Source organism: Corylus avellana, chromosome 2 (assembly GCF_965113065.1).
Source record: "Corylus avellana chromosome 2, dhCorAvel1.hap1.2, whole genome shotgun sequence".
Taxonomy (NCBI): domain Eukaryota; kingdom Viridiplantae; phylum Streptophyta; class Magnoliopsida; order Fagales; family Betulaceae; genus Corylus; species Corylus avellana.
Genome location: NC_142491.1, coordinates 18,119,938 through 18,136,216, shown reverse-complemented (window position 1 = coordinate 18,136,216; position 16,279 = coordinate 18,119,938). Strand labels below are relative to the sequence as shown.

The 16,279-nt window shown below is 37.7% G+C and overlaps 4 protein-coding genes and 2 pseudogenes across 4 annotated transcripts; 3 read left to right on the top strand and 3 right to left on the bottom strand.

Moving 5' to 3' along the window:
* The first annotated feature begins 2,192 nt into the window (after positions 1-2,192).
* Positions 2,193-2,556, top strand: LOC132167914 (auxin-responsive protein SAUR23-like). Its single transcript, XM_059578959.2, has one exon. It carries the CDS (start codon positions 2,251-2,253, stop codon positions 2,554-2,556), a length of 306 nt encoding a protein of 101 aa, XP_059434942.1. The 5' UTR covers positions 2,193-2,250.
* Positions 2,557-8,192: 5,636 nt separating this feature from the next.
* LOC132167919 (auxin-induced protein X10A-like) lies at positions 8,193-8,726 on the bottom strand (annotated as a pseudogene).
* A 999-nt stretch (positions 8,727-9,725) lies between these two features.
* Positions 9,726-10,031, top strand: LOC132170201 (auxin-responsive protein SAUR23-like). Its single transcript, XM_059581092.2, has one exon. It carries the CDS (start codon positions 9,726-9,728, stop codon positions 10,029-10,031), a length of 306 nt encoding a protein of 101 aa, XP_059437075.2.
* A 2,100-nt stretch (positions 10,032-12,131) lies between these two features.
* LOC132167912 (auxin-responsive protein SAUR21-like) lies at positions 12,132-12,537 on the bottom strand. The gene has a single exon (XM_059578957.2). The coding sequence runs from the start codon at positions 12,515-12,517 to the stop codon at positions 12,212-12,214; it is 306 nt and encodes a 101-aa protein (XP_059434940.2). The 5' UTR covers positions 12,518-12,537; the 3' UTR covers positions 12,132-12,211.
* Positions 12,538-13,379: 842 nt separating this feature from the next.
* Positions 13,380-13,812, top strand: LOC132167910 (auxin-responsive protein SAUR24-like). Its single transcript, XM_059578955.2, has one exon. It carries the CDS (start codon positions 13,445-13,447, stop codon positions 13,748-13,750), a length of 306 nt encoding a protein of 101 aa, XP_059434938.1. The 5' UTR covers positions 13,380-13,444; the 3' UTR covers positions 13,751-13,812.
* Positions 13,813-15,335: 1,523 nt separating this feature from the next.
* Positions 15,336-15,651, bottom strand: LOC148587436 (auxin-responsive protein SAUR21-like; annotated as a pseudogene).
* Positions 15,652-16,279: the final 628 nt, after the last annotated feature.

Below are 16,279 nucleotides of genomic sequence, written 5' to 3'. Positions count from 1 at the left end.
GCCACAAGAGATGGGGATTGTTACCCATTAAAAATTTTACATCCAGATTTATTGCAGTTTCACCATTTGTTTCTATCTTTAAAACAACAAGAGCCATTATTTTCTTATATTGTCATTAGACAGATGGGGAATGTTACCCAGAGAGAGATGGGATTTATTTTTATTTTTTCACGGACAAATTTGCACCCACAATGTGGAAGAGGGGAAGGCTAGAAACCACACTTTTATTTTATGATTATTTTATTATGTTGACGTGACAGTGCCAGTTTGCCAAATTTTTTTTTCTTTTTTTTGGTAATAAGGATTGATAGAAAGGTGGAATGATACCGTTGAATCGGCATAGTAGGATAAATATGTGGTTTCTAACATAATTTGTGAAAAATGGGCACATGTGATAGGTTTAAAAATTTTGGGGAAACATGGGGGCTTGGGGGAAGCCCCCAAAAGCCCCCATGTAGTTCCACCCCTGTGCGTGATCTCTTTTGGGATGGATTCTCATCTCTTTTGTTCTTATGTGCAATCAATAACTTGAACTTCATCCAGTATCGATTATCCAAGCTTTTGCCATTATGCCCTAACTCCCTTCAAAGTAGGGTAGATCACCCACAAAATTGGGAAAATCCCTTACTTTCTTTTAGTATGCAAGACAATAGTTGGGCTTTAAGTCATATTTATTATGAAATTTAACCATAATTTACACAAGCTAAGTACATTTAAAGTGTACATAGTTAATTGTATATCTCAGCCTATGAAGTTAAGCAAAGTTGTACTAGGTGTGCATGATCCTACATTCATCCTTATTCTCAGAGGCTGAACCAGGGGCAAAACTAAGGCAACAACTAAAAAAAAACTTTTTGGGGGAGGTTCAAAACAAAATTTTAATGGTAAATGTAAAATAAATTCATGAGTAAACGTACTTTTGTGATTACTCCCTGAGTGTTTAAAAATTGAATTTAATTGTTTAAATTCGTTGTGGATTTCAAATGGGTCATTCCGTGTGTTATCCGTTCAATTAAGTGATGCATGCTAAATCACGTCAGCATTTTTTTGTCGCATCATATTGAAATAATAATTCTCTATATTATTAAATACTAAAAAAAAAAGAAAAAAACTAAAAAAAATACCTTGGGTGGGAGTGGGGTAAGCCACCCATCACTACTAGGGTTTGCTAGTGGGCCATCATCTAGAGGTGGGGGTGGCCACACGAGCCACCAACATTGGACAGGCCAATCCTGACATGACATGTGGCATCAGACACGCTTTGATGCTAGCATGACAAATGAAGTGATAGGTTGACTTTACGGCTTTCCCTATTGACGTGGTTGATATGGCAATTGGATTGACACATGGCATGACGTGACACTTAAAGCAGTATGCTAATGTGGTAGTGCTGCCACTCAATTTTGTTGATGTGGCAAGCTCGTTCAAACGGGATATTGTCTCGTTTGAACGAACTCCACCATGCTAAATTTTCCTAAATTTTTAATAAGTTTTCTCAAATTTTCATTTTTCTTGCCTATTATTTCTATTTTCTTCTATCTTTTATTTATTCCAAATATTACACTAATGTTCGGATAAACCCCAAATACATGAGCTGTGTCCCTTATCAAACTACAAGTTAAGGCAACTCCATGGGACATGAGACAGCTTTTCCTTCCTTAAATTTCCTCATTCCTGCTGTGAATGGAAAATGAACACAAGACGGTAAGATGTTCCAATTCTAGCATCCATAAATATAATCATTTATTTATCCAAAAGGTTTATCATGTAGTAGAATAATATGGACCCCAGTAATTAATTCTGACCAATAAATAATCGGCTGCTATTCCTACATGTCTAAACCTGTCCTCCATTGCAAGCGGTCAGCCAGTGGTTCAGAGTTCTCTGCAATCCACATATCTTTGATTCAAATGGGGCCCTTGTAGGTTGATTGCTCACCCAGAAAAGCTTGCCCAAAACTTTTTCCAGCTAACATATTAAATGCTTATGTTATGTCCTTGACAATGGAGTTGGAAGATAGCTTCATGTGATCCTTCAAATGCTTATGTTATGTCTCCAACATATGATCCCCACCCAAATGGCTCTCCACCACACACTCCTCATTTCAGAGACTTCAAATGCTTATATATATACATATACATATCATTGCATGGCCAAACAAAGTCGATCTTCACATCCTCTGCTCTCAAATCCTTTACTTTCTTCACCCTTTTTATCTGTGATCTTCACCATCTTTCTGGGCATATAGCAATGGCTATTCGCTTGCCTGGTGTTATAAATGCTAAGTACATTCTCCGCCGATCAAACTCATTTGCTAAGAGAGCAGCTTCAGCATTTATGGATGTTCCAAAAGGCCACCTTGCTATATATGTTGGAGAGAGCCAAAAGAAGAGATTTGTAGTTCCAGTATCATTTCTGAACCACTCTTCATTTCAAGAATTGTTAGGCAAAGCTGAGGAAGAATTTGGATTTGATCATCCAATGGGTGGTCTTACAATCCCCTGCAGTGAAGACATCTTCATTCATCTCACTTCTCGCTTACATGAGTTGTTGTAATACATAGACAATCAGTGCCAATTTTGTAAATCCATGTATCTTCTTCATTTTTTTAGCAGAAGAAGAGACCCTGAGTTTTTCTAATCCAATGATTGCAGTTTCTCTTACACTCTTCTCACATTCTCCTCAGTTTAATTTTAAGCAAAAAATTAAAATAAAAAAGAAATAAAAGAATAACAAAAAGGTAATGAACCTACTTTTACTTATTCACCGTTAGGGTCCCCATGGGCCATAACGGTGTTGGTCAGGGTCAAATGCCTGATGATGATCATGCCAACTATCACGAGAGTGAGCCACTAACTTTAAACAATAATCAGCTGTACGATCCGCATGATGACATCCAATATGTCCGACCCGACTTCGCACCAATCGAGGCGTATGTCATTCCATATATGAATTAAATATTTTACATTTATTGGTTTGTTGTTATTTATTAGTGCATTGATTGTTAATTTTTCGTCATATACATGGTGAATATTTCTTACACTATACACATAAATAATTGTTTGTGTGTTGTATTTCGCAGGTTGATATGAGTACTCGGGGGAAGTCAAAATGACGGTGGGGAGCTTCTTTTGGGTCGAGATCGCACCATGGCCTCACCGACAGTGAGTCGCAGGAAGCTGCTATGCTACTCCAGCAGCAATCAGGGAATTAGAGGGCACAATCTTCTGAGTCGAGATTGCGTCATGGCCTAATGGACAGTGAGTCGCAGGAAGCTGCTATGCTTCTCCAGTAGCAATTAGGGTATCAACCGATACTTCCGGAGCATGTGAAAGGGCAGATACCTGTGAGAGACGATTATGTCTTCGACATTCCCGGCACTTCGGCTGAGATAGCCCATATACTCGCGGAGCAATCCCGTCCAACAGGCCTTACCCAGTTTGGGTATCGATATGAGCCTAGTCCTCGCGACTATGAGGACTCCATGCGTTTGCCATCACTGCCACCCTCATTGACCCAGAGGGGTATATTGCCGCATGGCTTTTTTGATCAGCAGCCATACAGCGGGGCACCTGTGGATGATAGTGAGACACAGGCCACCGAAGACATAGATGATGGGACAGGTGACGCGCACAATGAGCAACACGATGACCCTGCTTGGCCAGTATTGTCTATTGACCAGGTTCACATGATAGGTATGTATATATGCTATTCCGAACTATAAATATGTACATATTTACGCATGATGGTACATGTAGTTAATTAGTACATAAATTCAAATAATATATGTTTAACTATTTGTGTGTTAATATATACTTCATCATTGCTGATAGAGCAAGTAACTTTGAAGTTTTGACCGTAAATGACTCGCAAAAGTTGTGGGACATTCCTGATGGAAAAAGGGTTGTCATGGAGTATAATAGCGCGTGGCAGCCCGTAGGACAAAGCAGCAAAAAATTTAGACGGATTATGAGCAAGACTTGCAAGATCGGGTCTTTTATCAGGTTATCCAACAACTGGAAGGATGTACCAGAATAAAGTAAGGAGGATTTATTTGAGTCATTGATGGTAAGTGTAGATCAGATGTTCGTAATTTATGATTTGTAGCAGTTGTATATTAAATTTTATAAAACAACAAGCGCTTTAATACCCTAGTTTTTAATTGATGCAGCATTACTTCTACATCATGCCTGGGACGGATATGACGGAAATTAAAAAAGACGCTTTTAGAGACATGGGCGAGAAGCAGAAGCTTTTGAGGCACAAGTTAAGGAAAAAGCTCATGATTCAGAGCGACGACACTCCTGCGACAGTGGTGGCAAGGGTGGGCCAGACCATTTCAAAGTACAACCCCGCAGATGTAGAAATATTGTTGGTGAAATGGTGTGATCCCGCTTATCAAGTAGGTCATGACTTCAAACTATTTATGTTTCGTTAATTGTAACTGTTCGATGGCTTAGCGATTAATAATGTCTACATGTTGTGTTCGTAGGCTTATTGTGCGCACATGAAAGACATACGAGCACAGAATCAAACACCACACTACACTGGCTCGAAGAGCTTTGCAAGGGTCGCACATGAGGACGTACTACTCTAACTTACCATAACTATATATATTTGTCATGTATTGTGCAGTATATATACGAACGTTTAATTGATGGTTTGAATTTATTGCAGGTAATTAGTTCGGGCAAGGCTCCTACGCGAGTGAAGGCATATATCAAGACCCATACAAAGAAAGATGGTAGCTGCCCAAAATCCGGTGGCTACAGCGAGAATTGTAAGTGGCAGACACCTTGTCATGAATTTTTATTTATGTATTAACTTATTGAGTCTTAACAATTATATATATAACAATGCTCATGTATAGGCACGGATGGAGAAGTTATTGGAAAATGACCCTGCGGAACAGGTAGAAGGGCCCTAGGGGACGATTAGGTGGACACCGAATGACACTTATGCTCTGGCGCATGACAATAAGCCTAAGTATGCGGGCCGTGTTCGAGGGGTCAGTAAGAATATTCTACCTGCAAGCGACACCATCTACTCATACTATACACTGTCCCAAGCACAGTCGCAGAACCGTAGTGGGACAATGGTCTCGCATGAAGAACTTGAAAGAGCCATTGAAGCTGAGAGGGAGAAGCACAAGGAGCAAATGGATGCGAGGCTGGCGCAGCAGAGTGAGGAGATTACTGCGGCGGTGACCGCGCGGGTGACTCAGCAGATGGTTGCTCAGATGGCGGCGTATGAGGCCCGGATTCGCAGCCTTGAGGGGTCGAGACGTATGGGGTCCGAGCCGGAGGTGACAACTATCAGGAATCTATAAGATGCAAAGTCCCCAGCCCGAGTGATTGTGAGATCCTCAGTTGATAGCCGATCAGGTAACAATATATTTTTTTATTGTTTCTATTTGATTAACATGGTTATCTTACAAGATGAATATCATTTTAAGGGCTAATAATTTTGTTTGGTAAATAAACTTTGTTTGTATCTAACACAATTGCAATGTAATATGTGTAGATGACGTAAGAGTAGAAGCTGAGAACGATGATCACAATGAAACCCAACACTAGACACCGGCTAGACAGAAGTTTCGTTTGTCAAGACATTATACTCGTCGTTCAGGCACCTCGTGCGTGTATATATATATATATATATATATATATATATATATATATATATATATATAAACTCAAGATAATCTACTTTGTTATTCCTAGTTGGTTTGGTTGTGATTTGAGCTTTGCATAGTTAATCTTACCATATTTGTTGAAGCCGTCTCATTGAATAAATGTATATGTAGATTATATGTGTTTGTATATAGGTCATGCAAATATGTATGTCGAGGTTGTATATGTGACAATTATTCGATTGTTACATCACTTACTTTGACATTGCTCATCTATTAGGAGTTTAAAATATTATATCACAAATGTCAATTAGTTGATTGATTGTTTGTTTTATATTTTGCAGTTAGTGCGGAGAAGTCGAGAAGACGTATGGGGTCACGATGATGCTCACTCAGCTTTGGTCGGAGTAGTGTTTGTTTAAGGCATATGTTTTTTGTATTTGTATATAACGTTAGTTGTATTGTATTTTACTATTTCCTACGTTGATGTGTATATATACACATTTAGAGTTGGATTATTTGTGGTAATTGGATTGTGGTTATATATAGTTGAATTGATAGATTATTGTTATTATATATCTATTTGATGTTGGATTAGATTATTAGATTGTCATTATATGTAACTCGTATATCAGGTGTTGAGCGAAGAAAATTTTAGTATAATGACCAGAGAAAATTTTTTTTTTTAAAAAAAAAAAAAAAAAAAAAAAAAAAAAAAAAAAAAAAAAAAATCTCTTTCAACTTTAGTAATGTGTCAGATTTTGACACATTACCATTTGGTAACGTGTCAGAATCTGACACGTTACAATTCCTTTGTAACGTGTGATATTCTGACACGTTACCATGTCAGAATCTAACACGTGACAAAAGTTGAAATAGTTATGTCCAATTTCACAACCCGTCAGACACGTTATCATAGATAAGTTGCTAAACTTTAGTAACGTGTTAACACCATTTACACGTTACTAATGGTCCATGACCAAAAAAAAATGATTCTTGTAGTGAGGTGGGGTTGGTGGGAGACATTAGCATTTGAAGGATCACATGGACCTGTTTTTCTACTCATCATGAAGAACTTGATAGTAATTGAGACTTTGGAAGACGCTGAGCACAAACATTTGCTGGGAGAACAACCTACAAGGGACCCAGTTTAAAGCAAAGACGTGGATTGGAGAACAATTTGAGCCTAATTCGTATCTTTACATCCAGTTTAACCTCAATAAAAACTGGATTCTGGAAAAAGAAAAGTAATCTGTATCAGCAAATACTCTGATTCTATGATATTCTCTTAATTCCCCTTGGTACATTGAGTTTCAGGACAAACCCCCGTGAAGAACACATGAAGTATGTCCTACAAGTACTCATAGCTGGAGCAACCCTACATATCTCAAACAAGTATTGCATTGTAAGTGAAGAAATTATTGCAAACTTTTGGTGCTGACTCCTGCCACAAAAGCTTCTTCTCTTTTTTCCCCATTTTCGTTCATTTTTGTTATGATCTCATAATCTGTTAGGATTGTTGAGAATTTGCTATTTAGTGAAAAGTAAGGAGAAAACTGAGAGAAAACACAGGGAATTCAATTATTAAAAGATGAAGACGGCGATAAGAATTAACGGCTCCATTTGTTAAAATGTTCTACCTCTATCTTTTATTTTCTCTTTTCAAAACAAAAATATTAACAAACAACCAAAATACAAAATACTCATAAGAACACCAAGAAAAAAAAAATCACCTTTATCTTGCATCATAACACTTTTTCAAATAAAAAACAACAGACACCACCAAAACATATCGACAAACAAAGCTGTTATACTCGATTGTTTATATCCGTGTTGTTTTTGAAAAAAGTAAGCCTTGATTGAATTGTTAGTGTTTCATAATGAAAATTACATTCACAATCCAAATGGTTATTGTTAAATCACCAATTATTCCAAAAATTTAAGCTAATAGAAAATAATTAATTTAATTATTTAGATAATATTCTAACAACCATGATAGTTCACGGTTACAATGTGAAACAAAGGAGCTAAGGCATTAACCAGTACATAAAAAAGAACTTCTATGCAAAATATTTGCATGGAAAGCATTGATTCCCAACTTTTGTTGTAAAAGAAAAAGAATTTTACAATGATTCGTGATAGAATACAATGCTCTTAATTCAAAATTGAAAACATTTACTTTTGGGTCAATGGTGTTCTTAACACTACTCATTATCATGTCTTTCATTTCTCTATTGAGCTACCCAGATTACAAGTAAATCACTGAAGGCTTCTCTGCTTGGGATTTTGTGAGATATTTCGGGTATAAAGTTGGAACCATGAAGCATCTCCTCTGAGTTTCTCCACATTGCTATCAAATCTGGGGCCTCTTTCGCTCTCCATATCTGCTGGAAAATCTTCTTGGCCTGAGTAGTCCAAGCAAGGCAAAGGGATATGTTCTTCAGATGCTGCAGTACCTTCTTCCTAGCAACTTTCTCCATCGAGTGTACATTTGCCACCTTATCCTTATCAAGAAAGAGGTAACGTGCATGAGTTTACTAGTCTGTTTTGCTGACACGTATCACAATCTCTTTAAGCGAGAAGTGAGATCAATAAGAACCTCTTCTCTGCAAGGAATTGTTAGACCACCCATTGGATGATCAAACCCAAATTCTTCCGTGGCCTCATTTAACAAGTTCTGAAATGAAGGCTCATTTAGGTATGATATAGGTAGAATGAATCGCTTCTTCTGGTCCTCACCAACATAGACTGCAAAGCAACCCTTTGGAACAATTTTATTTGAGAAAGCTGCTTCTTTGCCGCTTAGAAAAGACTAGCGCAGAAGCTGCTTAACATGCATAATTGCAGGAACTCGAATAGCCATTTCTGTAAAAGCTTGACCTTCAAAAAGGGCTTTGGAGAAATAGGTGGATAAATGTTTACTTGTGGAGATAAGTGGACTTGATTTGGGTGTTGGAATAACATGCATGTGTGTATACATATAGATGAAAGGAGGGATGGGAAAATCTCTGAAATGTGAGTATGAGTATTGTGGGGGCATTGGTGAAAGACAGGCATTGGAAGGATCACATGGCTCTGTCTTCCAACTCATCATAAAGAACTTGGTGCTGGTTGGAATAGTACTTCAAGGAAGACCTTATGTCTAACAAATTCTGGGGTGATAACCAACATGGGACCCCACTTGAAGTTAAGAGATGTGGCTAGGAGAAACCTCCTGTGGAGTTCTAATGTTATGTGGCCAGCATTCTCAATTGGAGTAACTCTTAAAGAGAGAGCTATCTAACATTGGGGACCATCAACGGACTTTTTTTAAGAGGGATCATATGGTTTTGCCTCTCTCTATGTGAAAGGATGATTGAATAGGAAAACCAAACCACTCTAGCATGTTATGTTGTACATGATTCTAACATCTCAATCCAACTTAACCGAATAACAAAATTCAGTGAATTATGTATCTGCAGAAGAAAGTTATGTCATTTTATTTGGTCAGTGCTGTAGTTTCTATTGGTGGACCACTACTAGATAACCCACAATGATCAATTATAGCAGCCTATTTGGTCAGTGAAACATAAGCATTTGAAGGATCACATGGAGATGTCTTCCAACTCATCTTCAAGGACATGTTAGTGATCATGACATTAAAAGTTGGAAGACATTTTGGGCATGCTTTTCTGGGAGAGCAACCTACAAAGGGCCCCAGTTGAAATCAAAGATGAATGGATTTGAGAAAATCTGTACGACTGGCTCACCTCTTACACTAGAAGTGCATATATGCTGGGGCCCTTGTAGGTTGTTCTCCAAGAAAGGATTTGCGCAAACTTGTTCCAAAAATACAAAGCCTCAATCACTACCATGTTGTTGAAATGGAAGACAGGTCCATCTGATCCTTCAAATGCTTATCTCTTGCAACAAAAATCTCACTATTATGCTTCTGCGCCACACTTCACATTTTAGAGACTTTCACATTTCAATCATCTATATATACACATATCATTCCTTAGTCAAATCAAGTCCTCACATCCTCTGCTATCAAATCCTTACTTTCTTCTCTCCTTTCATTTGTGATCTTCACCATCTTTCTTGGCAGATAGGAATGGCTATTCGCTTGCCTGGTATTATACATGCTAAGCACATTCTCTGCCAATCAAACTCATTTGCAAAGAGAGGAGCTTCCACATTTTCGGATGTTCCAAAAGGCCACCTTGCTATATATGTTGGGGAGAGCGAAATGAAGCGATTCATAGTTCCAGTATCACTTCTAAACCATCCTTCATTCCAACTGTTGCTAGGCAAGGCTGAGGAAGAATTTGGATTTGATCATCCATTGGGTGGTCACACAATTCCCTGCAGCGAAGACCTCTTCATTGATCTCACTTCTCACTTACATGAATTGTTGTAATACATAAACAAGCAGTGACAATTTTGTAAATCCATGTATATTCTTCATTTTTTTTAGCAGAAGAAGAGATGGGAATTGAATACCTACTCTTAAGTTTTTCTAAGCGAATGATTGCGGTCTCTCTTACACTCTCTCACATTCTCCTCAGCTTAAATTGATCTTTTTAGATTCTGTTATATTTCAACCCCCTTAGATTTTGTTTGATTTGACTTGTTTTTCTATGGATGATAGTCAATCTATTGTAGGCATTGGAGCTAATCTCAGAAATTGAGGTGCAATCTGTTCTGAAACACAAGTTCGATCTCCTTGAGTTATCAATGAACTCTATAGCATTTAACAGTTACTAATCATAGCTGAGTAATCCATAAGCCTATAGTTTAGCCTTTGGATAAGCCAATAAATAGAATTTGTAAACAACTTCCTAGCACAAAAATTGATAGACACTAATTTCAAATTTGTTATGATTTGGTGTGGTGCAAACCAAAACCTGGCTCAGCTTTGATGATTTCGCCATTTCGTCATAAGAAAGCTGCATAACTTATCCTCCATAGAAAAAAATGCAAAATTAATCTTCTCTGCTGCAATGGTGAAATCTGCTCAAGCAATCAAGGATGTTTTGGCTTATTTTGCTGATATTTTGGGTTTGAAGGCTAACCCAAGTAAGAGTTATGTTCTTTTCTGGTCTGTCTGCTACCGAGAAGGAACTTCTGCTTGATTGTCTTCAAATGAAGGAGGCAAATCTTCCTGTGCCCTACTTGGCGGGGTCCCTCTAATATCCAAAAAATTGTCAGCAGCGGATTGTGGTGTTTTCCTTGAGGAAGTTTCAGCAAACATCAACTCTTGGTTGTTCAAGAAATTAACTTTTGATGGCAGGTTATCTTGTGTACTGATCATCTATTTTTATCCTCCCTAAACAGATTATTAGACTTTTGGAGCAAAAGTTCAACAGATTCCTTTGGTCGGGGACTGATGATGTCAACTCTAGAGAAAGGAAGGTTGGAGCTTGATATGTGTACCTTAGGAGGGAGGTTTGGGAATTAAAAGATCGGAGGATTGGAACAAGGCTTCCACGTAGAGGCACTTTTGGAATCTTTTTGCAAGGGCTAGCTCTTTGTGGGTTGCATCGATGAAAGAGTACTTGCTAAAAGGTAAGAGCTTTTGGCAAGTGAAAATTCCTCAAGTGTGCTATTGGAGTTGGAGGAAACTCTTGAAGTTGCCTAACATTGCTAGACAATTCATTTTGTTTAAGGTTGGGAATGATAGGAGTTTTACTGAGATTTGGAATTTGTTTCCTTTCCTGTGTGGTGTAATGCGGTATAGAAAAGCTGAGAAACTCTGGTTGTCTTGCATACTTATGGAGGTAAGGAATTTTCTCAATTCCTCAAGATCATTCCATAAAGGCTACTGTAACATAACCAAGATAGGTTCAATAGAAAATCTTAAGGGTTTTATAGAAAATGTCGCCAATACAGAGGCTCAAAGGTATAAGAGACGGCAATAACAATGGTGGAGAGCATAATCCTTGTGCTGATGAACATACTCTGAACCACCAGGAATGCTTAGATACCGCTCGGATGTTGGCAACAGCTTTGCTCAATGTTGTGTGCCAAGCATAGAATATGGGAAATCAAAATGAAAAGAGTAGATGCTCATTCCAAGACTTTTGTGGGCATCACTACCCCACTTTGATTCAAGTTAGGGCCCCATAATGGTAGAAACTTGGAAAACCGATATTGGATGATTGTTCAGAGTTATTGGTTGCACAGAAGAACAAAAGAGACAAGGCCTCATGAGTAATGCTAGAAACCACTACTTTATCATACTATGTTATGCGGACTGGCACTGTCACGTTAACATAATAAAATAGTGGTGAAATAGAAGTGTAGTTTCTAACATTCCCTATTTCCACATTGTGAGCACAAAGTGAGGTGGTCTGCTTTCTCACATTATGGGCAAAAAAATAAAAATAAACATCATCTCTTCATAGATAACAATCCCCATCTCTTTGATGTTTTTTATGAACAGAATGGCTCTTAATGTTTTAAAGATAGAAACAAATTGTGAAACTGCAATAAATCTGGTTGTCACATTTATAATGGGTAACAATCCCCATCTCTTCTGCCAAAACGAAAGAGAGAATATACATGGATTTACAAAAATTGGCACTGCTTGTTTATGTACTACAACAACTCTTGTAAGCGAGAAGTGAGATCAGTGAAGATGTCTTCGCTGCAGGGGTTTGTGAGGCCCCCCATTGGATGATCAAATCCAAACTCTTCCTCAGCCTTGCCTAGCAATTGTTGGAATGAAGAGTGGTTCAGAAATGATACCGGAACAACGAACCGCTTCTTATGGCCCTCTCCAACATATATAGCAAGGTGGCCTTTTGGAACATCAATAAATGCTGAAGCTGCTTTCTTTGCAAATGAGTTTGATCGGCGGAGAATGTTCTTAGCATTTGTAATACCAGGCAAGCGAATAGCCATTGCTATCTGCTCAGAAAGATGGTGAAGATTACAGATGAAAGGGAGAAAAAAGTAAAGGATTTGAAAACAGAGGATGTGAGGACTTGGTTTGGCTATGCAATGATATGCGTATGTATATATAAGCATTTGAGGTCTCTGAACTGAGGAGTGAGTGGTGCAGAGGCATTCGGGTGGGGATCATTTGTTCGAAACATAAGCATTTGAAGGATCACATGGACTTGTCTTCAAACTCATCGTCAAGGACATTAAAAGTTGGAAGACATTTTAGGCATGCTTTTCTAGGTGAACAACCTACAAGGGCCCTAGTTGAAATCAAAGATATATAAGTGGATTGGAGCAACTTCTCAACGTCTGGCATGTGGAGATAAGCATTTGAAGTCTGTGAAATGTGGAGTGAGTGGTGCTGAGGCATGCGGGTGGCAGGATGTTTGAAGGATCACATGGAGCTGTCCTCCAACTCATTGCCAAGAACTTGGCAGTGGTTGAGCTATATCTGTTGGAGCACATTTTGCGCAATCTTTTCTAGGAGAACAACCCACAAGGGCCCCAGTTGAAATCATAGATATATTGGGATTGTAAAACACTTTCAACATATTTGTCAAGTATCCTCTTCTAGTGTATTGTCAGCCAGTCGTACAGAGATTTATCCAATCCATATGTCTTTAATTTCAACTGGGTCCCTTGTACGTTGTTCTGCAAGAAATATAAAACCTCAATCACTACCATGTTGTTGAGATGGAAGACAAGTCCATGTGATCCTTCAAATACTTATGTCCTACTCCACATTGCAGAGACAAGCTAGTCATATCTATATATAAATGCACATAACACATCATTGCATACCCAAACACAAGTCTTCAAATCCTCTGCCCCCTTTTAGTTTCTGATCTTCACTATCTTTCCCAGAAACAACATACATATAAAGCAATGGCTATTCGCTTGCCCGGTATTACAAATGCTAAGAACATTCTCCGCGGATCAAACTCATTTGCAAAGAAAGCAACTTCAGCATTTATGGATGTTCCAAAAGGCCACCTTGCTATATATGTTGGAGAGAGCCAAAAGAAGCGGTTTGTCGTTCCAGTATCATTTCTAAACCACTCTTCATTCCAAGAATTGCTAGGCAAGGCTGAGGAAGAATTTGGATTTGATCATCCAATGGGTGGCCTCACAATCCCCTGCAGTGAAGACATCTTCATTCATCTCACTTCTCGCTTACATGAGTTGTTGTAATACATAAACAAGCAGTGCCAATTTTGTAAATCCGTGTATATTCTTCATTTTTTTTAACAGAAGAAGAGATGGGGTTTGACTACCTACCCTGATTTTTTCTAATCGAATGATTGCACTTTCTCTTACACTCTCCTCACATTCTCAGTTTAATTGATTCTGTAATATTTCAAGCCCCTTTGGTTTTGTTTGATTTGGCATGTTTTTCCATGGATATTTGTAAATTCCAGTCAATTTAAATTGGTAAAATATTTTCAGTTAATTGATAAAAAAATTTATGGTCTTAGTGATTGAGAAAAAAATCGTGTCTACATCAGAAGAAACAAAGAATTATGGAAAAAAATGAATTTGTTAAAATTTTTGTTTTTTCTTCTCAAAACAAAAACATTATCAAATAACGCAGAACATGTTTGTGAGTATACCATGACAGCTTGATAAGTGGTATGCTCATTTCGTTTTTCTTGGTTTTTCTAGGATTCAGATATCATACTGATTTAGAGTCATTTCATCAATATTTGTCTTGTGACTTGAATCTTCCAAATTAGCAGTTATACAAAAAATTTAACTAGGTCAAAAGATTATCTGCATATCTTCTGTGTGGCTCTCGTTTATTTTTTCTTTGATACCACATTCAATTATAACATCTGTTCAGAATCAATTGTATGAACAAGAAACATGTGCAAGAGATTTGCATAGGAGGAGTGCAAATAATATTATGCTATGAACAATGACCAAAGTTAAACTTTGAATGATCCTACATGTAGGTAAATTTCTTTGGGTTGCAAAAATGTGGTAGCCTTCATTTGCCTTAAATTCCTTATACCTCATGTGAACAGGAATAAATCATAAATCTCTAGCATAACATAAAAACATTTTACCAATCACGGTAACTACAGACATCTTTAGAGTCTAATTCGGTCCAAGCAACATATTTCTTGTGACTAATCTCAGAAATTGAGTTATCAATTAACTTTATAGCATTTACTAATCAAAGTGGAGTAATCCATAAGCCTACCAACTCATGGGATGGTGACACATCATTTGGAAACCAACTTTTGGAACAATAATATGGGATGTTTATCATTTCTCATAGTTTAGAGCCTTTGAATAAGCCAATAAATAGAATTTTGAAACACCTTCCTAACAAAAAATTGATCGACATTAATTTCAAATTTGTTTATGATTGAGTGTGGTGCAGACACACCTTGCTCAGTTTGATGATTTCTTCATTTGGTTTTAATTGAACTCTGTGTACAATGGAAAAACTTTCTCAATACTTAAAAAAAATGTTCTGATATACCACTGTAGTTTGAAGATGACCTTGACATAAGAAAGCTGCATAGACTATCATCCATAGAAAAACGTGCAAAATTAAATTAAATAAAAGGGCCTAGAAATATCACAGAATCTTAAGAGGATCAATTCAATCTTAAAGGTAATCTCAGTATTACATTTGTTAGGAGAATGTGAAAGAAACTGCAAGAATTGTATTTGTAACATGTTTGGGTAATCAACCCCCCATCACTTCATCTGACTATAATAAATAAAGAATATGCATGGATTTACAAAACTGTCTCTGCTATTTTCTTTTAGTGTCGCGTATCAGAATTCATCTAAGCGAGAAGTGAGATCAATGAAGATGTCTTCACTGCAGGGAATTGTGAGGCCACTCATTGGATGATGGAATCCAAATTCTTCCTCAGCCTTGTTTAACAAATCTTGAAATGAAGGCTGGTTCAAGAATGATATGGGAACTACAAATCGCTTCTTTTCACTCTCTCCAACATATACTGCTAGGTAGCCTTTTGGAACATGTGCAAATGTTGAAGCTGCTTGCTTTGTAAATGAGTTTGATCGGCAGAAATGTGCTTAGCATGCATAATAGCAGGTAAACGAATTGCCATTGCTATCTATCTGTATTATTGCTCAGAAAGATGGTGAAGATCACAAATGAGAACTGAAAAGGGAGAAGAAAGTAAGGATTTGATATCAGAGGATCTGAAGACTTGATCTTGCTGTGAAAGGATTTCTTCAGACTTCATATATATAATTATAGATGAGTGGTGCAGAGGGATCCAGGTGGGGTTGGTGGGAGACATTAGCATTTGAAGGATCACATGGACCTGTTTTTCTACTCATCATGAAGAACTTGATAGTAATTGTGACTTTGGAAGACGCTGAGCACAAACATTTGCTGGGAGAACAACCTACAAGGGACCCAGTTTAAAGCAAAGACGTGGATTGGGGAACAATTTGAGCCTAATTCGTATCTTTACATCCAGTTTAACCTCAATAAAAACATGATACTGGGAAAAGAAAAGTAATCTGTATCAGCAAATACTCTGAGTCTATGATATTCTCTTAATTTGCCTTGGTACATTGAGTTTCAGGACAAACCCCCGTGAAGAGCACATGAAGTATGTCCTACAAGTACTCATAGCTGGAGCAACCCTACATATCTCAAACAAGTATTGCATTGGAAGTGAAGAAATTATTGCAAACTTTTGGTGCTGACTCCTACCACAAAAGCTT

Bases quoted from the DNA above. Each gene is read 5' to 3' on its own strand.
- LOC132167914 (XM_059578959.2), top strand. From the start codon at position 2,251: ATGGCTATTCGCTTGCCTGGTGTTATAAATGCTAAGTACATTCTCCGC.
- LOC132170201 (XM_059581092.2), top strand. From the start codon at position 9,726: ATGGCTATTCGCTTGCCTGGTATTATACATGCTAAGCACATTCTCTGC.
- LOC132167912 (XM_059578957.2), bottom strand. From the start codon at position 12,517: ATGGCTATTCGCTTGCCTGGTATTACAAATGCTAAGAACATTCTCCGC.
- LOC132167910 (XM_059578955.2), top strand. From the start codon at position 13,445: ATGGCTATTCGCTTGCCCGGTATTACAAATGCTAAGAACATTCTCCGC.